This window comes from Emys orbicularis, chromosome 4, assembly GCF_028017835.1.
Source record: "Emys orbicularis isolate rEmyOrb1 chromosome 4, rEmyOrb1.hap1, whole genome shotgun sequence".
Taxonomy (NCBI): domain Eukaryota; kingdom Metazoa; phylum Chordata; order Testudines; family Emydidae; genus Emys; species Emys orbicularis.
This window is the reverse complement of record NC_088686.1, coordinates 142,841,996-142,868,626: the sequence shown is the minus strand read 5'-3', so window position 1 is coordinate 142,868,626 and position 26,631 is coordinate 142,841,996. Positions and strand designations below refer to the sequence as shown.

At 41.5% G+C, this 26,631-nt stretch overlaps 1 protein-coding gene across 1 annotated transcript in view; it reads left to right on the top strand.

Annotated features, from left to right (window-relative positions):
* DSTYK (dual serine/threonine and tyrosine protein kinase) overlaps window positions 1–26,631 on the top strand; it is a 59,392-nt gene that overhangs the window by 6,330 nt on the left and 26,431 nt on the right. The window contains 1 exon segment of the mRNA XM_065403752.1: window positions 15,591–15,979. Coding sequence (XP_065259824.1) covers window positions 15,591–15,979 — 389 coding nt within the window.

The window sequence follows — 26,631 nt, the reverse complement described above, 5'->3', positions numbered from 1 at the left end:
TCACCGTCCTGTTCTTTTACATCTGGTCGTCCAATAAACAGTTTTGTTCTCTTCAATCTCTGCCAGCAGTTTATTTTAAAGGTATATCATTCTGAAACCTAAAACCGTTCACCCTGGCTTCCTTAATGTTTTTCTGTCTGTCTTTGGACCCTCTTGTGAAGTTCAGCTATTTTCCTTTTTTTGTATATAGGCATCTAGATGAATCCAGATATTTGTTTGATCAGTTGTATCAGTGCTTCAGGACTGACAAGTATAAAACTGCTACAATTGATGTTCTGTTGACTTTGTACAATGCTGTATATACAACTATTGAAGTTACTCTTTTGAAAGAGTTCTTAAACGGCTACCACAGAATGCTTGCCATATGGCTTTTTTTATTAAATGTTTTTGCTTCTTGTTCATCTAACAAGGTTACACATCGTGCTTAAAATAGCCACTTACTTTATTTGTATTGCAGCAATCCCCAAAGGATTGAGGACCCCATTGTGGTAAGAAATGGCAAAGATATGAAAACAAGGTCCCTAACACCGAGACTAGTTTTAAAGGACTATTAGACTACCTGCTGGGTGGTACTTGGCACTATTCTGGCTCAATGCTGCTTTGACAGACCCTGTTCAAATAGATGAGAGAAATGCTGTTGTGGCTACCATGGTTCAAGATAAGGTGTAGACAGAGTCCAACTCCACGTACCATGAAGACAGTGGCCATGTTATCAGTATAGTCATGGCTGCTGTTATAAGAGTCTGCTTTGGCATGTTGATTAGCAAAATACGTGTGTGTATGTATATGTTGCTGGGTCCTTTTTTTTTTTTTTTTTTTTTTTTTTAAGATGTCCGCAAAATGATTTTGCGGAGGTAAGGGCACTTCACAGACGTTTTCAATCTATGTAGTTGTATTATAAATTATGTAATCGATCAAAGGGGTGCACTTGCTCCATACAGGGCAGAAATGCCCCTTGCTGGAACTCTTCAACTCCATAGTGCTGCTGTGTTCAAAATGTGCTACTCTTTGTATAGCATAGGAGACAGCGGCGCCAGAACATGGGGATCAGGGGACTGTGGCCCCACCACTTTTACCGGCCGTAAGGGTGAACGATAGATGGGGAGGCGGTGAAGAGGACGAGTGGGGGGGGGCATGGTTTGGGCACTGGTGACCCACCACTTCTGATAGGAGGAAACTTACATCCATACACACTGTAACTCTAGCTTCTATAACTCTTTCAAGGTCAGTAGTGTAGTTATCTGTTTCCCATAGCTTACTGCCTCCATTAAAATGTAACTTGGGTAACTAACTGCAGTGCTTTCCGCTCCAGTGCCCCCAAACCAAATTTGTGAGTGACCTTAGATTTCATTCTTTGCTGTGCAGCTAGTTCTTTGGTTAATAGATTGTGAATCCCTCAGGACCGGGATCATCCCTGCCTCTGTCTAGCAAATGAGCCACTGGCTTTGGTCAGGGTTTCTGAGTGCTGCTGTAAACTTAGTAGCAGTAAAATAGTTTTAAATGGGGCACAACTGCTGTTTTGGGCATGGCAAATGAGCAATACTACCCATAAGGAATATCCTTTCCCCAGTAAATCTTGTCATCTAATTTTACTCTAGATTTGCAGATTCAAAGGCTCTCATGGCACCATATGCTTAGGTGGCCCATGAGTGAGAATCTCTCAGTTGCAATGGTACTTACAGACCCAGGATCTCTTCTCCTTGGATTCTGGAGCAGTAGGAGAGATTCTGTTGGTGGAGAAAGTGAAGTCTCTTCTTGTGGACCTTGTTCACTTAAATCTTAATGATTTCTTCTTCAGCCAGTTTCTCTGATGCTGGAGGTGGGTACCTTAAAGTTCCTGAAGCATCCCAAAGTACGTCTAAGGATCGTGGCTTCAAGTGTTTGAATTTTTCCAAGCTCTGGGCCACCAGACTGATACTGACTAGCTATTCTTTAGATTTCAGTAACTGCTGTTTTTACCGTTATTGCTGAGGTGTGTTGACCTCATATGGTTTGTTGTGGAACTGATACTTTCTTCATGACTTCACTTATACTTTTAACCTCTGTCTTGGGTGCCTAGAATATAGAAAAGGTGCTTTTAAAAAATTCTGTATTGCTTGATTTACAAAACTATAACTGGCAGTGTAGGGAACACAGTTGTATTCTGAAATGAGATGAGCCACAGGTAGCCAAGTTGTGCACTTTGCATAGAAATGGATAACTGCAAGAGTGAAGGTGAAATTCTGCCCTATTTATGCACTAATGATCTCTAAAAGTGAATGTCAAAGATGCCAATCTAAGGACAGTGCAAGTACAGTGTGCGGCAGAAACTCTAGCTTTTTTTTTTTTTTTTAAAGGGGATGGGTGCATGTGTGAGTTGATTTGTAACCTGTGAAGAAATGCCCTAAGCAAACTAGACTTGTTTTGCCAAGTAGTTGTGACTCTGAGTTATAAAGTCCATTTTGGTGAGACTCCCTTGTTCCTGAATTGGCCATTTTTTTTTCATCAAAAAGCTAAATAGGACCCACATGTTTGGAAACTACCCTATGGGTACTTATTTGAAGTTTGTCCTAGAACATCAACTGATGTGGTATAAATTCCCCCAGTAAAATCAGAGTAACTGCTTTTGCCATAGATGTACTTCATCATCCGTAGTACTCTGGATTTGGTTCACTAGTTTCCTAGTAAATAGCTTTAGAAATTATCTGATGTACCAGTGACTTATTACAACAATTGAGGTTTCAGATTCCCCCATCATCCTGAACCCTTTCTATGCGGACCAACTGCATCTGTGTCCTCTGAGGGTTGTGTGAACCTTCCCTTTGATTTCTTTGCCCCAAGTGTCTTTCAGTCTCAGTACTATTTTTACCATATCAATCTGGTGCAGTTTATATTTCAGCTTGGTAGAATGCAATTTTTTTTAATATAATTTTGACTGATACTATTGATGATTTTTAAGCATTTTTATTTTTATCAATTTAAACGTTCACAGTTGTTTAAAACCCATACTTTTGTGTGGTTTTCCCCTATTTTTATTGATGTAAATTTTCACATTTGTGGGAAATTGTGTATGTGACAACAATGTAGACATTGAGATTTGAAAAGTCAACGTCACATGTCAAAATATATAAAGTAAATTTACTTAACTTTTAAGTTCTCAAGCAGCATTTTTTTTACTTTGCCTGTTCGTAGATTTCAGTTATTGATAAAAATATTTTTGTGTGTGTGTATGGTGAAATCAACATTTACTAACAATTACTGATAAAAATCTAATCTTTCCAAGCCTATTTATATTTATAGAAGGACTGTCCTTAGTGAGTTTACTGTTTAGAGGCTTGTTTGAATTGAGTTTTGCCATCTCAGTCCAGTGTAAACACAGCACAGAAAGCACCTTCATAATTAAGCCCCTGGTGGTAGATTGGTATCAGATGTGCTATGAGTGTCTTTTGTTTATGGTGTAGGTTCCAAGTTTGCACTGAGCATGCATACTCTAGTCAAGAGTTGACACTGTATGGTAGTTGACTTAATTCACTGGCTCTATCACTTACACTGACTGTAACAAATTAACTTGTTGAATGGATGCTGGTCACTGATGGATGTTATGTGCAGGAAGAAGAATGAGAATATATAAGCTTGTAGAACTGGGCATGTTCTGATCCACTCGGTAACTCATCTTCGTTAGGCTGCTGTATTGTAACCTTATTGATGTCTTGGTGTGGAGGGGTGAGTGTGCAAGAGCATACATACACGTGTGATAGCTTTCTGCACTAGTCAAAGAAAGTCTGGAAGAATCCTTACAAACTGTTTGAACATGTCTTCACAAGGTCCTGCGGTATAGAGTGTTGCAGCTGCAGTGGTGCCTTTGTATGCAGTGTTTGAGTTTGATATGTTCATGCTAGGCCTTGGTAGAACAAGGATGCATTCCAATTTAAGGTGCAGTAGGTCTGTAACTATGCTAAGACATGAGTCACTTATTGCTTTGTCTCAGAACTTTCAAACCCAATGTCTTGCAAGCTGCTAACCAGAGTTGGCTGAAATTTTCAATGCAGTTAGTGCTGAAGCTAGTCTGTCGTGGGTATGAATTCTGGAACGACATAAAACACACGATTAGCCTTTTTTTGGTATTCAAGATACAGCTTCAAGTTTTTCAATATTGAGAAATGATTCATTTCTTCTATCTGAGGGTTTTATACCGCTACCCATCATTGAGGGCCATCTGTGTAAAATCAGTACCAATAGCTAAGTCCCTAATGGAGTTCATGGAGTTTTGAGCATTCCTCCATTTTCAGGGTCAAATCTTTGGGAGAGTTGGGGAAGCGTTGTAGATCGGGGGTGGAGTGGTGTCCATATTGTGAGCCTCACTTTTATGGTGGAAAGGTGTGTGTTTTTTGTTTTTGTTTTTTTCTTCTTAAAAGTAAGACTTCTTGAACGTTGCTGTTGTACACTTAATAATCTGAATTATGGACAGGTAAACCTGACATCTTTGTTTTGCTTAGACACTTAATACCTAATTAACAAATTGTGCTGCCCCTAATCTGAATGATGTTGGGTAAATTAGATTAATGGAAAGGTATTGTAATGTAGGCTAAAATAATAGCCCTTTTTGTTAAATGTTAACAGACTTAAGTTAGTAATATTGGGAAATATTTGTCAATATCAGAGGACTCATTGTTTCCTCAGGATTTGAGGTGCTGAACACAATAGCTGTTGGTTTAAGCAGGTTCTCTTCATAGCAAACCTGTTACAAAAGCACACACCTCACTTGTGTTACTAACTGGCCATCTGGTCTATGGTGGCTTTTTAGAGAGTCTACTGAAGACCTTTTATACCATGTTGATAACACAGTTTTTCTGTGGAAAAGGTTGAATTAAATGTATGCACACACGCATAAAGGAACTGGGGGCAAGTGTATTTGTAATTGTTGTGCAGTATTGGAGCTGCTTAACTCTTAAAGGACTACATTTTGCCCTGGAATGCATATGTGTAGCTACTGTTGGTAGGTACTGTTGAAGGGGAATCTTGTACATATCTCTAGGGCGATGATGATGATCCAGACTGTGTATATAGAAAGTGCCCTAGTGAAGACTCGCTAAATAGGGAGCGCTCTGCAGTCATGTTGACTCACCTTACTCCTTTTGTTCTGGTGGAGTACTGAAGTCTACAGGAGAGTTTCTCCTGTTGACGCAGCGTGGTGTAGACAACGCAGTAAGTCAATCTAAGCTATGTCAACTCCAGCTACTTTATTCACGTAGCTGGAGTAGCATAACTTAGGTCGACTTACCCCGGTAGCGTAGACAAGGCCTAAGACTATTATACTCATGTCTGATTCAATTTGATGTATGAAAAACTTCCTTAGGTCACCTTATCAAAAATTTGAATGTGTTCAAAGCCAACTCTTTTTAACTAGTCTTACTTCATATGTCCGCTGGAACTTGCTGCTCATGTATTGACATGTGGTATTCATGGTGGTCTTGCATTGCTGAAGTCCTCTGGTGTTGCTGATCTGATTGTCAATTGAAGGATGAACAATAAAAACTCTTGAACATTAGCACCACATCATTTCTCAGTGCTCTCTCAAAATATTGGGGTATGCTTACTGGCACATACATGCAAGTGTACTTAATCTCTTGTAGGGGAAAATGTTATGAAATGCATTGAGTCTTGTGAGAAGTGTCTCTGAAACTAAACCCAATACCTGAGCCTTATCAATACACCTGTTACCTGTTGTCCTTAATGCTGCATAACTTTTGTAAGTGATACCTACATGAATCACTTGACCTGCCACTGAAGTGCAGACCTTTGGATACAACAGCTGTTTAAACAATACCACTCTATAGTAACTTAGGGCAGGAAGTAGAAGAAATCCATATCCAATGGAAACTCAAAGGGAAATTATTAGGTGAGCAAACTACTCAAGCTAGAGTTGGACCAGGATACCTGGGCAATGCTCCCTACTCTTGCAAAAAGTGGGTTCTGTAGTTTTCCAGTGGTCAGGACCTACAAGTTAAGTCCACAGTGCTCTGTCTAGCTGCAAAGCAACCACTTGGCATAGGATACTGGTTCATTATCGACAGGGTGTTAGTGACAAAATAGATGGCATCGTTTCTGCAGCATTTTGTCTCTTCCTTTGATGTTTACCAATCAGGTACTGACAGGCTATTGCTACTAGGCTTATAAGAGCTTACCGGATAAGATGTAGGTGTGATTTATGGTCTGCTTCTGTGAACTATTGGGAAAACAAAGTTTAATTTAGGTTGTGCTGGATGTAATCTTAACTGTCAACTGTCAAACTACAAATCAGGCAATTAATCATCACTTGTTATCCATAAATATGGCACCCTATTTTCCCTAAAGAATTGCATTTTGGAATGTACCCTGGCTTGTTCTCCTTGTTTTTTCTATGAGCAGCAATTATACAACATTCCTACAGCAAAATGTGGTATTGATGCGAGAGAAGTCCTGAGAAGGCTTTTTATTTTTGGACATGAATCTATAATTAAGATAAATAGCCCTTGCTCTGATCTTTTTGTGTAGATGAACTGGATATCCGAGCTCTGCGTTTCTCTTAAATGTACTCTTCAGACTTATTATTGTGGCAGAGGTTTTAACCACAGATACCAGGCAGCTATTACGCTTCCTGCTTCTAGGTTGTCTTATATCACAACGCACACCACAAATGACAGAATGGAAGCAAAGGTAATTTTAGGGCAGAATATCTGATGTCCAGGATGCAAACAACATCTCTTCTGTACCAATCTTGTGCTGCAAGCAGTCTGTCAGAACAAACTTTTTTTTTAAGCAGGTCATTGTAGGGCAGTTGCTTTTACGAGGGGTTCTCAAACTTCATTGCACCGCGACTCCCTTTTGAGAATAAAAATTGCTACACGATCCCAGGACGGGGGACCGACGCCTGAGCCCACCCAAGCCCCACTGACTGGGGAGACAGGGGGAGTGGGACAAAGCTCAAGAGGGGGGCCTGTGACCTGAGTCCCAACATGCAGGCCTGAAACACTCAGGCTTTGGCCTCGGGTGGTGGGGCTTGGGCTTCGGCCCTGGGTCCCAACAATTCTAAGCCAGCCCTGGGGACCCCATTAAAATGGGGTTGTGACAGACTTTGAGGTCCAGACCCACAGTTTGAGAACCGCTGCTTTTACTATAATATATAAAATAACAGTGTATGACGTTTGTAAAGTGGTGGTGGGTTGTGCCACACAAAGGCCTCAAACTTGCAGACTGAAAAGTAGCAGATGTTAAGTTAACAAGCTTTTTTTGCCCACTGGCAATATTTGGGTCACTTCTGTGGCTGCTTCCCTCTCACCATTATAGGTCACTCTCTAAATGTATAATAGATGGTATGCAAATAAGATTCTTTGCTGGGTGCCAGAGCAAAATTTTAATGGCAAGGCTCTGCCTACTTCTCAGAGCTGGATAAATTACAATTCAATAAGGGGCTGGAGAGCATCTGCCTGCTCATGTGGAAAACTACTTAGACTCTAACAAGGCTTTTGCAATACTAATGTAAACACTTAAAAAAATCTGTCCACTGTTGAGTTTAAAATTACACAAAGCTTATCTAGAATAACAAATGCCTCTGAAGATAACCAGATCAGTTCATGTGTGGCATTGGGATTTCACTTGTTCAGGAACATGTCCTCATGCATTTTGCTACCATCATGTAAAAAAGTTTATTTTGCTTATCAGTATTTTACTGATGCCATCTGCTAATTACCTGAATCTAGATTTAGGGAATTGATTAACTGAAAAAATGGTTTGTGGAAGCCTTTTCTGTTTTGATGTTGGGCCTGTGTTGTAGAAATGAAATCTTACCAAAATAAAGCTGTCTAAACTCAAGACTTGAATTGAAGGCTAGCCTTGAATTTTAGCTGCTCTGTATCTGTAGGAATGTAAATTATGTGAGTTGACCAACAAGGAAAAATAAATAGTTTTGCTGTACCCTTTCCTGAAACTCGCCTCTCCTGATTGTGATGTCTCACTTAATTTGACATATCAACAGTGGATTAAGGCTCCCATATTCTGCACTTACACATTAAGTTCTATGTTGTAGTAGGAAATTACTAGCAAGGCATGAATTAAACTCTACCTTTTTGTGCATGTCCTTCACACACTTACTGTAGGTGTAAGGCTTTTGTCCTGAACTTTTATGATGTCCATTTTATTCGTGGACAGTGAGGTTGTCCGTGCTTCTTTTAGAGCTAGAGAACTTAAGCTTTCCTGTCCCTACAACCCATTACAAACACTGCATTGTAGCAATTCTCCCTTCTGGCGTAGGGTGCCTTCCACCACGTCTTTTTGTTGGGCACAGTTGCTAGACAATGATGAGAGAGAACTGCGCATGCTGTCTTTGTATTAAACTGTCCCTGGCCAGTCAAGCTAGTTCTAGCACAGGAAATGACTTTATTTTCCAATTCAGTCTTGCAACAACTATTTCTAATTACAAATATTTGATGGAATTAAGAGGACAAGTTTATCTTTGGTGCTATAGAGCAGCAGGTTTGGAATCTGCCCTCTTGAGTTTTATTTCTGGCGTTGAGGGTTAGCCCAAGGTGTTACAGTCTAGCTGCCTGTACGACAGTGATACTTGATGTAGGTGACAAGGGGGTTGTGTGGCTTAATGGCTTGCATGGCGATTGAGACTTTTTTTGTTTTTTAAGGGTCTGAATCTAAGCATATGAGTTTAAAGTCTGAGGTGCAAATCAAAAACACTACGTAAAGAGCTGCTTGAAAAGGTGGCTTTATGCCTTCTACTTCTCTCTTTTCTCCAAAGACTTCCTTGAAGCTGGAGGGTTAATTTTGGTTAAGTGCAGAGAGATACAGTGATGGGGGAAGGGAGAACGCCACCTATCTTTAATCCAGCAATATACTGGAGATGTTACACTCCTCTTGTCAGTGATAAATGCAAACCCCGTCAGCATTCCCCAACACTTGCAAAACGTGGATGGTTTATAGCCATCAGCCTGTGTGACTAGTGCAGATTGGTTTGTTTTTGTTTTTTCAACTGACTTTGGCAACAGAAGTCTGAGAGAAACTTGACCAAAATAGGTAGTGACTTTCCTCCAAACTTCCCTGTTCTTAGGGCTTTTATTCAATATAGAGTATCATCCTGTATGGAGTGTTATAGAAAGCGTATCCCAGAATGCTTTAGAGTTGAACAGGAGAGAAATGGAGATGTAGAAGGGAAGAAAATATCTGCTAGGTTTGGAGAAATATGGTTTAGGACTGTCCCACTCTGAGAACTTTTGGTGGGGCTCTTTGTTCTATGCTCTGCACTGGCTTTACAGTGGTTTTTTTTTTTTTTTTAAATTGAGGAATAGGCACTACAGGCCCATGTCTAGGTGTTGGCGGCTGCTGCTGCTGAAGTCTTGTGGTTACATTAGAATCTTGGCTTCCATGTAAAACAAAGCAAGTTTCTAGCCCTCGTGGCTATGAAAAAAGCTTGAAAATGTGACTTAAGTGTAACTGATGCATGGATGTCTGCCTGGATCTCCAAACAACCTGAGACAATAGCTCTGAGTGTGGTAAACTGTCCTGTTCATCTCATTGTAGGGTTACCAATATGCAGTGCTCCTGGGGGTGGGGGGTGCACTACCACTGCCCCATCAGGTGAGGCGGTGGGTACATCTACACCACAAAATAAAAAAAGGACTGTGGCACTGAGTCTGAGACTGGGTCAGCTGAACTCTGCACATGCTACGGAGCTTAAAAAAAGCAGTGTAGATGTTCAGGTTTAGACTAGAGCGTGGACTAAGAGACCCACCTGGGTTTCAGAGCCCAAGTTCCAGCCTGAGCCCAAACATGTCTACACTGCTATTTTTAGCCCTGTAATGTGAATCTGATTCGGTTGACCTGGGCTCCAAGACTCACTGCCACAAGTTTTTACTGTGGGAGGAGAAGAGTGTAGTGAGTCTGGCCAGTCCATCCTGGCTGCTGGCTTAAGTGTAGTGTCCCACCCCTGCCTTTTAGGGACAGAGGACTCTTGTTGACAGTAGGAATGAGGGAGGAAAGGGCTGCCATGCTGTTGCCCCAGCCTCTTGGGTGAAGGTGAACGTGGCAGGGGCTCTACCACTGCTACTCCAGGGCGAGAGGGCAGGTCCGTAGCATGGTGGTGGAACCCCATTTCGTACTGTATCTCGGGGTCCAGATTATCTTCACTAATAGCTGGCAAGGGTTGAATTAAGACAAAAACATACTTACTACTTTAAATGTATAGTCAAGCAAATAATCAGGACTCCATAAACTTCTGGAAGCATCAGCAGAGTTTTTTCTTCCCGAAGTTTCAGCACTCTTGTGAAATGTTGAGTAACTGCCATATGCCCTAAGCGGTTCCGTTTGTTAACAAAAGGACTGAAAAACCTTTTACAAAGTAGCATATGAGAGACTTGGTCCATAAAATTTCTACAATAAACATGTTCACTTGACCTAGATATTTGTAGTAACTCGCAAGCCAAATCTGAAATCCAGTGTAGTTCAACATTTTGAACAACATGTTGTATATAATATACAAGATCTTCGAATGGAAGCAGATTCAATTGGGCGCTCCTCTTGGACAAAAAGGCTGAAATGAAATTAAAATAAAAAAAAAATAAAAAAATAAAAACAGGCCCTGCACTTGGAAACAGAAGTGCAGTAGCTTAGAGCATATATTCCCAAGCACTAGTTCGGCAAGATTCTAGCAGGAATATACTTCACGCAACTGTTTTTGAGCAGAACAGTATGATGGATAAAGATTTTGGTTTTTTTCTATTGAGTTTTTCCCCCTCTCGGGTCTGGCCTTGTTAGCTCTTGCTGGGTGGACAGTTTGAAACAGATCCATCTGTAACACTGGATTTATCTAGTTTAAGGACTTTCCTCTAATCTAGAGGAGATTGAATGGGGGAAAAGGTCAAACGAAGTATGAACACCAAGTCTGTGTTTTGTTTGACTAGTGCCGTGATGTTGACCACGGGGCCACAAGGCAGGAATCTGAATCCTGGCTTAGCAATTGACATGCTCTGTGACTTTGGGGAAGTCACCTAAACTTTCTACACCTCAGTTTCCTAATGGGGATGGTTATCCCATCCATCAGACAAGGATGGATTGTATAGTATTGGAAAGATGGAGAAAATCTATATAATTGCTTAAGGTGCCTATCGTTATAGTATTTAGACTACACTAAAGAAACTTTAGGACAGGAATCAAGCTCTCGTCAATTCTCCGGTTAAAGATGTCGCTACAGTGATCTATGGCTGTTCCTCCCGCTCACTTCTTAAAGGAATCTTGCAATGTGACCTGAAGATACAGGAATTGGATTCTGCCTGACTCCATGCCACGGTATTCTACTGCTCAAGATTCTTCACTGGGAATGCCCTGTCTGACTGCTCTTGGTAGGCTTTCTGCATGTTGAACCATTTCTAGCTTCCCAAAGACCACGTGGATCAAAATAAGGAAGAGTGGTTGTAATGTGGCTGTGCACCAAGGGCAAAGCCACATTACAAGTAGAGGGTGATGGCACTAGCTTTACTGGTGCTGAAAGGTTGAAAAACATTCCTGGGCAGTGCTGCAAGGGATAAATAAATACTAAGATGAATGGATGAAATTTCTCTCTGATTTTGGATGTTGCCTGCTTTGCTACTGAGAAATCAACAGCTCTCTAGCCTTCACCGTAAGCTAGTTCAGTGTCACGCTTTTGAAATGACTACATGACATTGTAAAACTATTGTAGCTCGTATGGTGTTTTGTTATTGGGCAGTAAAACATACTGTATAACCTGTATAGGAACTCCTGCATTACATCTTGTGGCTTTGGCTGTCCCAGAAGGCAGTGTCTTTTCAGGTGACTAGACTATCTTAAATTGCGATTAAAGCCATGAAAGCAAAGCTCTTATCGATACACTAGATTCTGGTATTATGTCAGTGAAAGCCAGTCTGAGCTGAGTTTGTCCCTACATGATTAAATCTGTTGTCTAATAACTTTGGAGCATATGCAGCGTGAGCCTACATGGGCCACTAATACAACCGTGGGGCACTTTGTTAGACCTTAATACTTGAAACAGTTTTTATAACGTACATTTGACTTTTTATGCTACCATTGCGCTTCATTAGTAAGCTGCTAGTGTGAGCCAAGAAACTTGCATTTTCAGTGGAAAGATAAAAATTATAAGGCCATTTGGGAATTGACTGAAGCTCAAGTCAGGACGGCTGGCGAGATAACTGCACTCAAACAGCATGAGTATTCACTGTCTGAATCTGCTCAGGTTTCTAGAAACAGGTGATCAAGTTACCTTGTAATTTGATGACTATCCTTCCATTGTTCATAAAAAGAAAGATCTCTAGTACCTTTATGGGTGCACAAAGTGAATATATTGATACATGAACAAACCCAGAATAATGTGGAGATGCTTTAATTGTAAGAAGTTGCTTCAGCTTTGAAAGGTTTCTTCTTTGCCATTCCTTCCCCAAATTCACCTATGTTCTAAATCGATTTAGCATGTTTGATGCCTGAGCTTGGTGCATTTTGTCATACGACACTGCTTATCAGGGTAAAGTTGTTCCTCCTCCTCCTCCACCCTTAACAAGTCTTGTGCATTCATTAATTTCCATTTTAAGACTAACTCTAGATTGAATTGGATCTCTATCTTCCCCCCCCCCCCCCCCCGGGACATCAGTAGTTTGTCCTGTTTTGATGCATTCATGGGACGGGGGTGGAGTAGAAGAAGCTCTGTTCTGTCATAATTGTCTTGGCTCCATGCCGGAGTCTGAAGTGTAAACTCTGTAGTTACTGTCCAGGCAATATGCTGTGCAGAAATGACGGTAGTAAAGGGGCAGTGAGAATTTTATTGACAAGCGTCTCATGCCTTTTACTTCTACTATCCCTAACTTGTGCTTTCTTTTGCAGTATGAAAAAGCACATCCCTGTGAGGTGTCTTGCCCCTTAATTGTAGAATCTAATTTAAATTTGCCTCTGTTTTGAAAACTTTGTGCATGGATTTCTCCCCCCCATCTCATGGATCTTGGCTCTTCGCTACTGACCACCAGTCTAGCACTCATCTCTTCCCTGTTTCTGTGTGTACTGTTGGTGCAAGAATCTTAACCTATGCAGATCCCACTACCTAGAATAATCTTTCTATATATCCATCTTTTCAAATCTCATCCAAAACGTGGGCCAGATTCTGGGCTAGTTTAAATCACTATAGCTCTTTTGAACACAATGGAACTATGCTGCCTTAGCCAGATGAGAATCTGGCCCCATATCAGTTTTCTCAATTTCTTATACCATCTAGAATTTCTCTGTAGTTGGATTTAGCGTAACTCAAAGGTCCTTAAGATGCGGTTTATAGGGCAGACTGTATAGGACAAAACTATCTCGTACTAACCAGGAATTCAAAAGGGCCAAAACCAGTGCTGAGGAGTAACTCTTCAGTTATGCTGAGCATCTTGTGTTGGCCTTATTGTATAAGTGGGGGAGCAGACAAAGTTATAGGTTAATGGATCAGCAAAAAGAACGAGGAGTACTTGTGGCACCTTAGAGACTAACAAATTTATTTATTATGCTCAAATAAATTTGTTAGTCTCTAAGGTGCCACAAGTACTCCACGTTCTTTTTGCTGATACTGACTAACACGGCTACTACTCTGAAACCCGTTAATGGATCAGGTATTCAAGTAATAATTCAGACTTCTCAAATGAGAAGGCGAGAGGGTGTGGCAGCAAGAAATGCCACAGCTACTGTGTGGGAGATGCAGATATTTAATAGACAATCTGTAGTAATTTTGATTATAAAGCAGTTTAGACTAAAGTTCAAGTTAAAGCATATGTAGTGTTTAAATCAGTATTATTTGGTAAGTAAACTAATTTTGCATGATGTGGCACTATTCTCTTCACTTCACTCAACCTCCAGTATTGAAACAAAAGTCAGAGGAGTGAAGAAAAAGGATCAATATCTGGCTACTCACAACTACAGTGTGGACCTTCTTCCCACTCCCCAACTCAACTATTTTGTGACTTTTATTTGTTCAGCCTGACCTTTGACCTTCACATCTACCCCACCCTTTATAAATTAGGAAAAAATCAGTCAGTGAAATTAAAGTAAAAGTAGACCCTAATTATTTCAGACAATCTCACTGCAGCTCACTCTCCAACGACAATGCAATATTTACCACTGGCAGCCATGAACAGGGTCTTGCTTACACTGCATCCTGTCTTATTCAGATGTGAAAGCATTTAATTTCCTTCTTACATTTTTGTAATGTACCAATATCTAGCGGTGAGGGAGGCTTTACAGTGGCATTGCTGTAACTTCTTTGATGTTACAGCCAGAATCTTTAGAAATTGTCACTTCCCACGTCAATGAGCCTAGGCTTTGAAGGTGAACAAGCCTGTCTTTCTTGTAACCCTCTTGGATGTGTTACACACAGTCAGGTTATTCTAGTTTGTGGGGCTGGGGGGAACTTCAACCAATTCATTGCTTGTTGGATTTTTTTTTTTTTTTTTTTTTCTAGTGCATGACTCAGAGCATTCTGTTCAAACAGGGCATCACAGCTTGGGAAGCGTTTGCAAAATGCTTAATGGCATTCTTAACTCTGTCACTACATCTTGTTTTGAAGCCCCAAGATGAAACACTATTCTAGCACACTTCAGTATCGTACACTACCACCAGTAAATGTAGGTGCCTCATTTCAACCTTCCTAGTTTCCTCCTCTCTCTTCTTAATAGGAAAAGCAAGGGGTGGCTTTTAACTTGTTGAGGAAAGACCATTAAAAACTTATTTTCATATGAAGGATGTCTGGGTGTTGTCTGTCTTCAAGTACTTGCTGTAATACACTGTCAGTTGCTTTGCTCTGAACTCTTCTTTGGGGGTTTATAACAAATCTTGAGGGATACTCTAGAATAAGCTGATCTGTGAATCTCACATGCTGGGCCAAGGTGAGGGAATATATTGTATGCAGGTGAAGGTAGAAAGAATGTTAAGTCTGGAGGTGGTGGTCTAGCAGTTAAAATAGGGGACCAGGTGCCAGTGCTCCTGGGATGTTGTTCTGGCCGAGTGACTTCCCTCTTAGGACCATTATCCAGCCTACAAAATTGGGGTGGCTAGCCCAGGGATGTTGAGATTTGTTAGTTTCTCTCCTGAGACTCTGTAGAAGTACAAAATTACAATTACAAAGATCATTTGACGTTTCTAATAGTTGTAACTGTTCATTCAACCACCTCCCCACCCACTCCCCAGGCTTGCCTGGATCTTGTCAAAGTGTTATCTCTTAATTCCAATTTAACTTTCTATTCAATTGATTAGTAAATACAGAAAGTGATGAGATCCTTCCTAACGAGACCCTAAATTTCACAAAAATGAAGTGCAATGAACTTCTGTTGTTGGTATTAATTCAGTACAAGCCCTGAATGGGTGAAATTAGTTTGAAAGTGCAAAACACATGTAAATACTTAGTGTTATTAAACATGAGTGTCTGGCTGGGATTCTGCTTTGTTCCTTACAGGGCATGCACCTTTCTGAAAATAATGCTGTGCTGACTATAGATACAGAACTGTAGGGCATGCATTCATAGGGTTGCCTACTGCATATGTTAATCAGCATTCCTAATGCAATCTTTGTTTGAATTCTAGGACAATTGATTTCCTTATCCTTCCCCCACTATGAAGAGGAGTACCTCCAGCTGACAGTGAACTGGCACCCATGCCTTCTAATCCTTGGTCAGAACTGCAATGCCAAATGCCAATTACTAAACATGCTTTTGGGTGAGAAGCTGCTACCCACCACCAAAATAAGCAGCGAGGAGAACTGTAAGAGGCGGCGGATCCGCTTCACACATGGGACACAAACACGGATTAGTCTGGCGCTGCCCGGGCAGTATGAACTAGTGCATATGTTGGCAGCCCATCAAGGGCAATGGGACACAATACCAGAGGAGGACTTGGAAATCCATGGGGACAATGAGGATCCAGCACACCAGATAGCAGAGCTGGAGGTGACGCTGCCTTACTTGCTACTAAAGGTACTGATTAGAGACACACGTGTGTTGTTGTCGCTTATACTTGTTATATTTAGGCTTATCAGAAGATAGTTTATTGCACATGAAAATGTTAAGATGTAAAACAATGTGAAGGAAGCTGGAAGAGGCAATATCTTCCCCCAGAGAAGCCTGGAAGTGTGGTGGTGATGTAACGGATAGGGTGTGTGTGCATACATATGTTTATTGCCCTAGTCACAAATAGTTAGTAGTAATAAAAAAGTGATCTATCTCAAAGACAAATTTAAACAGATGCACCTTAAGCATCTCTTAAACCTGAAGGACTGCAGTCCCAAATACCTTCAGAATCTGCCTCCTGTCCAGAATGACTGTCTTCCAAGTATGACTTGCTGCACACCACTCATGTGTCAACCCTGTGGGCACAGCCTAAGCATTCCACATCCCAGTTCTGTGATGGGACAGAATGACTTGGTGTTCTGTAAGGGCTGAGTACCTTCCGCTCCCAGACAGCAGTGTGAGTTGAGAACTATTGGCGTTTCCTAGGTTCAGGTTTTATAACAGAGTGCCAAACCAGTTGAGGCTTTTTTTAGTTGGTAACAACCACAGGTGTGTTTTCTCCTGTTCGGTTAGAGCAGGGAACTTTGAGAGTCTATTCCTAGATTTGTCATAGCCGTGCTGTGACCTTGGGTGAGTCACGTAACCTCTCGAAATATCCTCATCCATAAGATAAAGATAATGCAGTCTTACCTTGGGAGTGTTGAGACTCCACAAATATTTAATAAATGCTTTTAAAGACAAAAGACTCACTGTGGCTTACGTTCAAAAGCATTTACCATATCGCAGTATATTCTTATTCCTAGAACACAACATGGTGACTGGCAAATAACTGCATTAGGAGATACAGTAGTTTATATCTACTCAATATCTGATCTGAGAAACAGATCAGATATTAAGATTATCAATGTACATCTACAGAACAATAAAATAAGTCAGCTAAGACAGTAATTTCTGTCAATGAGCTATTAATAACTTACAAACAAGTCTGGTGGGAAGCTGCCTTTCCTCACTTCCAAGTCACAACATATATTGTATAAACCAGCCTACAGCTAAAGACAAAATCAGCCCATGAACATTGTTTGGTTTTCTTTTGACTTTTTCCAATAGCCATGAGTGTTCATGTTGGAAAATGTTGTCTTGGGCATGTGATCATGTGATATCCAGTGGAGTTAAGCTTGAAAGTATTGTCTAGTTTTAAATTCAAATATTTTACTTACTTATTTGGTTAAATTTTTATATAGGTCATCACAACCCTCTTGCCAGTTTCTCATGCAAGTGACAAAGATCTCTTTGTTTGGCTTTGATTATATTTAGGACAAGTTAGATGAAAACAGCCACTCAGATTAACTTAAAAGGGATGGCGAAGTAAGGAGACCTCTTCTAGCGGAAGAGGGGGGGGGGGGTTACTGCTAGCCTCAACTTGGGTTGAAGGCTTTTTTTAAAAGATGAAATTTCATGAGACTAAAAGCAGGGAAGATCAAACGTCTAAGAGTATTTATTTAATACACTGCAGCAGTGGGAGACTTTGTTAATGTACATAAGGATCAGTTGACTAGGGATAGCTTTCTGTCAGTGTCAAATTATCTGGGCCTGGTCAGGCCCGGCCTTAGGGAAAATGGCACCCTGGGCCCCGCTGCCTCCAGCCAGTGCTTAATTTGCATTGAAAGAGATGCTGCGGCTGAGCCACAGCACAAATTAAGCACTGGCTGGGAACTCTCCAGCCTCCCAGCCAGGGCCGGCTCTAGGCACCAGCAAAACAAGCTGGTGCTTGGGGTGGCACATTTTTAGGGGCGGCATGGCCGGCGCCAGAATGCCGCCCCTAAAAATGTGCCCCGGCCGCCCTAGCTCACCTCCGCTGCTGCTGCTGCTCGCGCGCCGCTGCTCCCCCTCCCTCCCAGGCTCTCAAGCCTGGGAGGGAGGAGGAGAAGCGGCGCCCGCGCCGCGGCCACTCGGAGTCTCCCCCTCCCTCCCAGGCGCTCAAACCTGGGAGGGAGGGGGAGATCCCGAGCGGCCGCGGCACGCGAAACAGCTGTTTTGCGCGCCCCTGCTCTCCCTCCCAGGCTTGAGAGCCTGGGGGGAGGAGGCAGGGCTGGGGAGTTGGGGAAGGGGCGGAGTTGAGGCGGGGCTGGGGGTGGGGGTAATTAAAAACGGGGGGGGGGGGCAGCCAAAATTGTTTTTGCTTTGGGCGGCAAAAATCCTAGAGCCGGCCCTGCTCCCAGCTCTCAAGATGGCATACCAGAGAACTGCCAAGTGACCAGAAACTTGTCGTACTGTCATATTCTGTGATTTGGGCAAAAAAATGGTTCAAAACGCTATACAGATCTTTCTGTACATTGTAAAAGATGCCACTTTGTAGAGTTTGTCTCTTATGTCTGCTCTGTCTGGCTAGTTTAATACAATGCCATGAGAGAGGATCATTTATAGATCAGCTTTCCCTCTTGCTGGTCTGTTACAGATTTAATAATTTAAAACACATCGACTTATTTTACCTGTTTTATTTTTGTATTTGTAATTTTAAGTGATCTAAAAGAGAAGTACACTGTTCTGCACATTGCAGTAAAATAGGATGGACACTGCATCATCAACTATAGGAATTTCCACTATCCGTAGCTCTGGAATTGGAGTCTCAAGAGATTAAGGCTTAAAAAACATATTCACCATAACCAGTCAAACAGAATACAGAACATGCAGTGCTTGCTTCACCAGGGTTCTGTTCTTACAATTGTATAATTTAGCAACCACTTAGCAACTTTCTATGTTAGCTAAAATGTATAAAGTGCAAAAACCGTGGCATAAAGGATATACATTTTGGACTTTGACTTTACATTGTCTGCTATTAAACAGTCTTTACAAAAATAATAATTTGATTAGGCTAATAAATATTGCAAAAGTTATCCCAGTGCTTATTCAGAAGAAATTACCTTTATTAGGAATTAATTTTTAGGGAAATTCCTCCTGTGCAAACCCATGTGTTCTAGCTTTAATTACATTTTACATCTGCAGTGTGTCTCAGAATCAGCAAGAAAAACATGCTTTCTCTCACAACACATGGTGTGTATATATAGCCGACAGGAGTCTGCCATATGTGATTATACTTCAGGATACAAAGACTGTATGGTAGAACATACAATCGTTCTTTATTCCTCTTGACAGCAGCAAAACTTAAACATGTTTGCAGGCAAAGCAACACAAATATAGTGCTGCTCCAAAACTCTGAACTGCTGAGCTACCGCAGGAGCTGGGGACAGATCCTGCAAGCTTCATGAGTTCAGTGGGATTAAGTGTATGAGTAAGGGCTCCTTGAAGATTAAAGGTTTCAGGATCAAATCTTTTGCTCCCACTAATCCGTTTTTGCATGCTCCCAAGAAAAAAGTAAGGGAAGGAGAGAACCCAGGCAGACAGATGAGGAGAGGGAGCCATCTTGTGCTAGTGCAGAGAAGCTGAGAAATGGTAGTCTCTGATAAAAATTTGAGTGTGATTTTTCAGGCATCTAATCTGAGAGGGTATATCTGAAATTTGTAAAATATATTAACAATAATAACGAATAACCCTTTCTCCCATAAGCCCTGCACTCCTCTCCTGCACCCCCTTCTCCCCTAACTTCTTCTGTGCCCACATAGAATCATCTCCTCAGTCAGCTCCTGGAGTATTCTAGGATGCATTTCATCAGGCCCTAGTGACTTGACATCTAATTTGTCTAAGTAATTTTTAACTTGTTCTTTCCCTATTTTAGCCTCTGATCCTACCTCATTTTCACTGGCATTCACTAAGTTAGACATCCAATCACCACCAACCTTCTTGGTGAAAACCGAAACAAAGTAGTCATTAAGCACCTTTGCCATTTCCACATTTTCTGTTGTTTCCCCCCACCCCCTGCCCATTGAGTAATGGACTAGCTAGTTTGATCTTGTTTTGTGCCTTGGCCTTTCTAATTTTGTCCCTACATACTTGTGTTATTTGTTTATAGTCATCCTTTGTAATTTGACCTAGTTTCCACTTTTTGCAGGACTCTTCTTTGATTTTTAGATCACTGAAGAACTGGGTAAGCCAGGGTGGTTTCTTGCCATACTTCCTATCTTTCCTACACAGTGGGATAGTTTGCTCTCGTGCCCTTAATGTCTCTTTTTGAAAAACTGCCAATTGTCTTCAGTTTTTTCCCCTTAGACTTGCTTCCCATGGGATCTTGCCTACCAACTCCCCGAGTTTGCTAAAGTCTGCCTTCTTGAAATCCATTATCTTTATTTTGCTGTTCTCCCTTCTAGCATTCCTTACAATCATTAACTTGATCATTTCATGATCACTTTCACCCAAGCTGCCTTCCACTTTCAAAATTCTCAGCTAGTTCCTGTCTATTTGTCAAAATCCAATCTAGAACAGCTTCTCCCCTAGTAGCTTTCTCCACTTTCTGAAATAAATGGTCTCCATCAAGTTCTTGGAATGTATTGGATAATCTGTGTCCTGCTGTGTTTTCCCAACAGATGTCTGAGTAGTTGAAGTCCCCCGTCACCACCAAGTCCTGTGCTTTGGATAATTGTTAGTTGTTTTAAAGAGAACCTCAACCACATGGGGATATGGACCTGGACACACAGCACCTGACGTTGCTGCTCACTCCCCCCCAGCCCTCTGGGGGTGGGGGGTGCAGAGGAACATTTGGGGGTGTGTGTGAACAGTAACACCAGGTGCTCTGTGCATCACTGCTCACCCCTCCTCCCCAAAACATTCCTCCTTAGGGAGGAAGCAGAGAGAAATCTGGGTGTCCCCCACATGTCTCCTCTGAGTTTGGGGGGTAATGCCCTCCTACCCTTCCAAAGTCCACCTATGTGTGGCGCTCCCCACTGTCACTCACTCCTCTGGGCGCTCCCCTGCCCACCGGCAGTGTGCATCTCTGCACTGCGCCTAGTGCCCCCTGACCACGGTGCCCTGGGTGGTAGCCATGTCCCTGGTCCTGCCTGGAGTACATAGAGGGCTTTCTGAAATTCTTCAACCATTGCTCTAGCTTTGGTGGGCATGTTGAGCAGACTAGAGCCACACTGAGCAGAGGTAAGTGTAACAGTGGTAAAATGCCTGCTGGTGATAGACAGTAGTGCTGGCACATTATTAGAGCAATAAGAGGATTTACAAGAACACTTAAAATAGACATAAGCCCTAATCTGCACCTCTGTAGCATGGCTCTTGCCAAGAAATTCCTGCTTACTTTGACTAGAGAAACAAAGCTAGTGAGCTGCTAGTAACAGTTGCACGCTGGGGGAGATCATGACTTTAAAGCGTAAGTGTCCACACTATGGTTACTTTTTACCAGAGGCACTGAGCATCCCAGTTCCTGTTGACACCCACTGGGCTGAAGGAGCCCAACACTTTTTTGAAAAATCAAGTTGCAAATATACCCTCGCTCTAGCTGCTGTCTATGCTATTCCTGATAGTCTCATTTTTATTTTATTTTTTATTTTTTTTATAATTAAACTCCTTCCTCCACTAACAGTGTGTTTTTATCTAGATTGGTGCTTACAGTTCTTTGTGCCAAGCATTTTGTTAGTGACACCATCTCCCCCATACTAGAGTCACTGAAGAAACATTGTGCTACTATTCTGTAAAAAATTAGAATGGGCTTGACTGTGGCGTTGCCTTATGGACTCTGAACGCTTGCTTACTAGACCTATATTTGAATTCAGTAGAACTTGTTCTGCATCTGACTTAGATATTTCTCATAATGGTCCTAACCTCTAATTCGGTCTCTTAAAACGTTTACCAATAGAATTGAGTCTTGATCCTGGAAATGCTGACACATCTATTGCTTGTAATGGATGTTGTGTGGGTTTAAAAAAATCTGGGCAAGATGCTTAATTACATAGGCAGGTTTGGATTGGGCACTTAGACCATGTCTGTTTCACTTTTCTATAAAGAACAAAGTGGCTCTTAAGCGACAGTACATCATAGAAGGTTCTGTAAGGCTCTGTAGGAACACAGCAGATCTGGAGCATTATGCAGCCAGCATATGTTAAGCAGTCTTAACATGTTAACCTATAGCTTGACAATCTTTGGTGTTTAGGATAGGATTTGCTACCTTTTTCTGGGTTACTAAAGGATATCCTACCTGAAATAAACATCTTGCTTCACAGAAAGAAGAGCCAGGAATCTGACTCTACGTGGGTATGGTGGTTTGGGAGCACAATTCTGTGCTGGCAGGTATATTTGCTCTTAGGCATATTTATAATGTAACTGGCCCCCCAAAAAACCCACATTTGGCAAAGCTATTCTACTCCTTGGGGATCACTTGTACAAAGGAATGCATCCGAATCACGGAGGAATAATCAATGTAACCAGACAGATTTATGGTGAAAGTAAACACTTGTTAATTTTGCTGAATCAATAGTGCTTAGAGGTTCCAACTGAGATCTCTGAAATATTGTGCATCCCAAGGAAAACCATTAGACAACTAAAAAGCACAGACTGAAACTTCCCTGGATCACAGATCAGTCTTGCTTTGTGCTTTACTCTTAGTGGGGTGATTTTCTTACCTTTGAATGCAGGTGGAGTCTGAGGCTTATAGGTGCTTACAGGAAATTCCCAATAAAAATGTAAGGAAACAGTACTTGCCACATGCGGTCAATACTTTCCGTTTTATCTCTTTATCACTTTATCTCGGGTAACAAAAGTAGGTGGGTCAGTAACTTCATTGAATTGGCTTTGCTACTGCTGCTTGTGCACCAATGCAATGCTGTTACGTTTGAATTCTCCTCACCATTTGTCCGTTACAGGTGGCAAAGAATGACTGCATATCCATTTGGTGTTGGTTGTAAAGAACATTCTACGCAAAGGCTCTGAAGTGTACGTTGGTTTCCTGTCTTGTTTCTGAGACCAGTTAAGATGTTTGGTTTTGACTTTCTGTGTAAAACCCTAAGGGTATGTCTACACGGCAAAGAAAGACCCTTGGTGGCAAGTCTCAGAGCCTGTGTCAACTGACTCAGGCTCATGCTACAGGGCTAAAAATAGCAGTGTAGACATTTTGGGTTGGGCTGGAGCTTGGGGTCTCAAACCCAGCAGGGGGGAGGGGTCTTTGAGTCCAGAGTCCAGCCCGAATATCTACGCCCGTATCCAATTAGAACTAGAATCTGGGTCTTGTGCTATGCTCTGAATGTCACTACCTTCAGTTTTTGCTGGCTTAGAGTGATCTCTCTCTCTCTCTCTCTCTCTCTCTCTCTCTCGATGGGGCAGGTTCTGTGGCTTTTGCAGTAGGGTAAGAAGAGTCTAGTGTTAAACACCGTTCAAACTGTTTCGTATCTCTTGAATGTTATCTGTAGACTTGTTTAATTGGCCCTTTTACTGATGGAAGAACACAAACTTTCCATAGTGGAGCAGGATTCCTATTTATGACACAGACGGTCTTTATCCAAAGAAACAAAGTAGCATGGACAGCTTGTATTTGCAAAGGGTGCTGACACAGAGTGTTACTGTCAGTTTTAGTTTAGGGTGCTGGCCTGGGACTCAAAGTTCTGGGTTCAATTCCCTAATCTGCCATATGCTTAGTGTTGCCTTGAGCAAATCATTTAATTTCTTGATGCCTGAAGGCTGTGTTAAATGAGGATAATAGTACTTTCCTACTTCACAGGGGTGTTGAGGGTAAATGTATCAAAGATTGTGAGGTGCTCTGGGCATATAAATACCTCAGATTTATAGCACAGTTGTGTAATTTGTCGCTAGCAGCATCTGATTTATTCACCTAGTTATTGCATTGATTGTTTGTGCTCCGTGGTAGATCCATTCTTGGAATCAGAAGAGTACTGGACTTGAAATACTGAATTGAGACTTCGAGTGGATTATGCTTAGTGAGACTCAACAGCAAAAGCTTGGTTAACAAAGGATAGCCTCTGAGCACCTCTAACTACAAAAGTCTTTCCCCCAATAAATGGAAAATGAAACTGTCCCAGGTCTAATAATCTGGGGTAGGGTCATCTTGGAAGCAGCAAATGAGTCTCCTTCTTAGATGAATAGGAGGAAGGTATATGAGAATATGGCAATCCTCTGCCAATTTTTATCCTAAAGTACAAGGTAACGGGCTGTGTCCCTCAATAGCTTATTGCACTGAGATAAAGAGCTTCAATTGTTTCTCTTCTTCATTATGTATTGTCTATAGTGTTTTTCCTTTTACCTGTATTTATTATTTATTTAGTACTGGGGCTAACTTCTGCCCTTGAATAGAGACGTACAGAATTTAGTCCATAGAAATATGCATAGGCTGTCAGAGTGAGAGGAGAATGGAATGCCTTTTTCCTAATTGGCTATTTTGTATTACAGTTCTTATTGAATAGGTGCTGTCAACATATGTTGGGCAATAGTCTCTCAAGAAGCAGAATTGTAACCCAGATAGTTGTGTAGTTGGTGTTTAGGTCTCCAAGTGTTCAATAAGTCTTGATTTTAGACAGGGTTTTAACTTTGGGAAACATGGGTGTAATTATTTGACAGTAATGTATTTGAAGCTTTTGCCAAATACAGCAGTGCATACTTACTGAGAGCTCTAATTTAGTGAGAACTGCTTAAGGTTCCAAGAATCACTGTGTGAATATAGCAATTCTAGCTAACAGTCCTCTCGGTGAAACTGCCCTATGAAAACGATTGTAGAGCAGCATAGGTGTACATGCTGCAGGGCACACACAAGAAGACTAGATTGCTGCCTTGAAGAGTTTGTAATCCAAGTTTAAGAACATACAACCGAATAGCATATGGAAATATTCAGAGAAGTGCCATAAATTGGGATAAATTACCTCATAACCTCATTTGTTTGCTTCTACTTCTAATGTTGCCGGAAAACCCTACAAGGTCTCTGCTAAAACAAGGACCAGTTGCTCGCACTGCATTTTATGTCCTCCCCCCACCCCCCCATCTCCTAGAGACAGTACTGGCTTCCTCCTTTGTTTATAGTCATCCGTGTGAGTCATCTTTCAATGTGAATATTGCAGAATTGCCCATCAAATTTTTCTTTAATTTGTACTCTTGTTTAGCTACGGCCTTGGGAGTCCCATGACAGGCTTAGCAGGCAAACTGCTGGCAAGACTTTTTTTTTTTTTTTTTTTAAGGGCGGAAAAAAATGGGAGACTACCCTACTCAAGTCTTTCATTTGACTAAAAATTTAGTCCTGTATTTCTCCCCCACCCCCTCCGAGCTCAGAGTGGCTCCCTCTGGTGCACAGTGAAGATCTCACTTATGCCTTCATTTCTGGATTATTTGGGACAATTTTTGAACTCTTAATAAAGTAGCATCCAGAATTGTAATCCTTTCAGCCACACCCAAAGGGGCATATTTAACTCTTCATCAAATGCAAAGGAAGTTTGTTTCAGAGCTGGCCCTTCATTGTAAGTTTTTAGTATTGGCACTTCCAAGTTGCAGTGCCAACCAGTGGCGCATCAGGATGCAGGACACCTAGGAGCAATCCATTTAAAGCACTGAGCAACTAGGCACTCGCTAAATGGAAGCTCTAAAAATGCATGCATCATGATTAGCTAGTTAAAATTGAGCTGTAACTTGTTCTCTTTCACTTTTGTTAACAGAATTGTTTTGTGCCTCCTCTTTTTTCCCCCTCTTTAAATAGGAAACTACTACTATTGGAAACAAATAATACTGACTAGGTGAATGTTTACTCAAAGGGCTATGCATATGGTAAAATCATGCTTAAACTAAATCTAAGGCTGAATCAACCCCCTGTGGACAAAAGCAAGGTATCCTATCTATACTCCCACCTGTTCATGCTCTCTGTGTGTGTGTATATATATCTCCTCAATATATGGTTCACTCTATATGCATCCGAAGAAGTGGGTTGTAGCCCACGAAAGCTTATGCTCTAATAAATTTGTTAGTCTCTAAGGTGCCACAAGTACTCCTGTTATTTTTGCGGATACAGACTAACACGGCTGCTACTCTGAAACCTGTCATTATGCAAGGCACTGCATTTAGCCGTATGGAGTGGAAATCCATCAACTTCATGAAAAAACTCGTACAGATACAGACAGACATCATCTTCCTTTCCAAATGCAAGCAGATGGACATCATACCAAAAGGACTAAAGGTAAAAAATCCATTACAATCTACATATCACACAGACTATGCTGAGAGACTGTGTCACACACTCTCAAAGAAACTGCGAAACCACCTGATCAGCATCCTATACAACAAACAGGGAAAGATTAAGAATGAGCTCTCAAAACTGGATACTCTCATAAGAAACCAACCTTCCACACAAACTTCCTCATGGATAGACTTTACAAAAACTAGACAAGCCATTTACAAGACAAACTTTGCCTCTCTACAAAGGAAAAAGGACACTAAACTATCTAAACTGCTAAATGCCACAAGGAGCCACAACAGTAGTTCCCTTAACCCACCCAGCAATATTGTTAACCTTTCCAGCTATACTCTTAGCCCAGCAGAAGAGTCTGTCCTATCTCGGGGCCTCTCCTTTTGTCCCTCCAGACCCACGAACATGATACAGTTCTGCGGTGACCTAGAATCCTACTTTCGACGTCTCCGACTCAAAGAATATTTCCAACATACCTCTGAACAGCATACTAACCCACAGAATCCCCCCTACCAGCACTACAAACAAAAGGATTCTGCGTGGACTCCTCCGG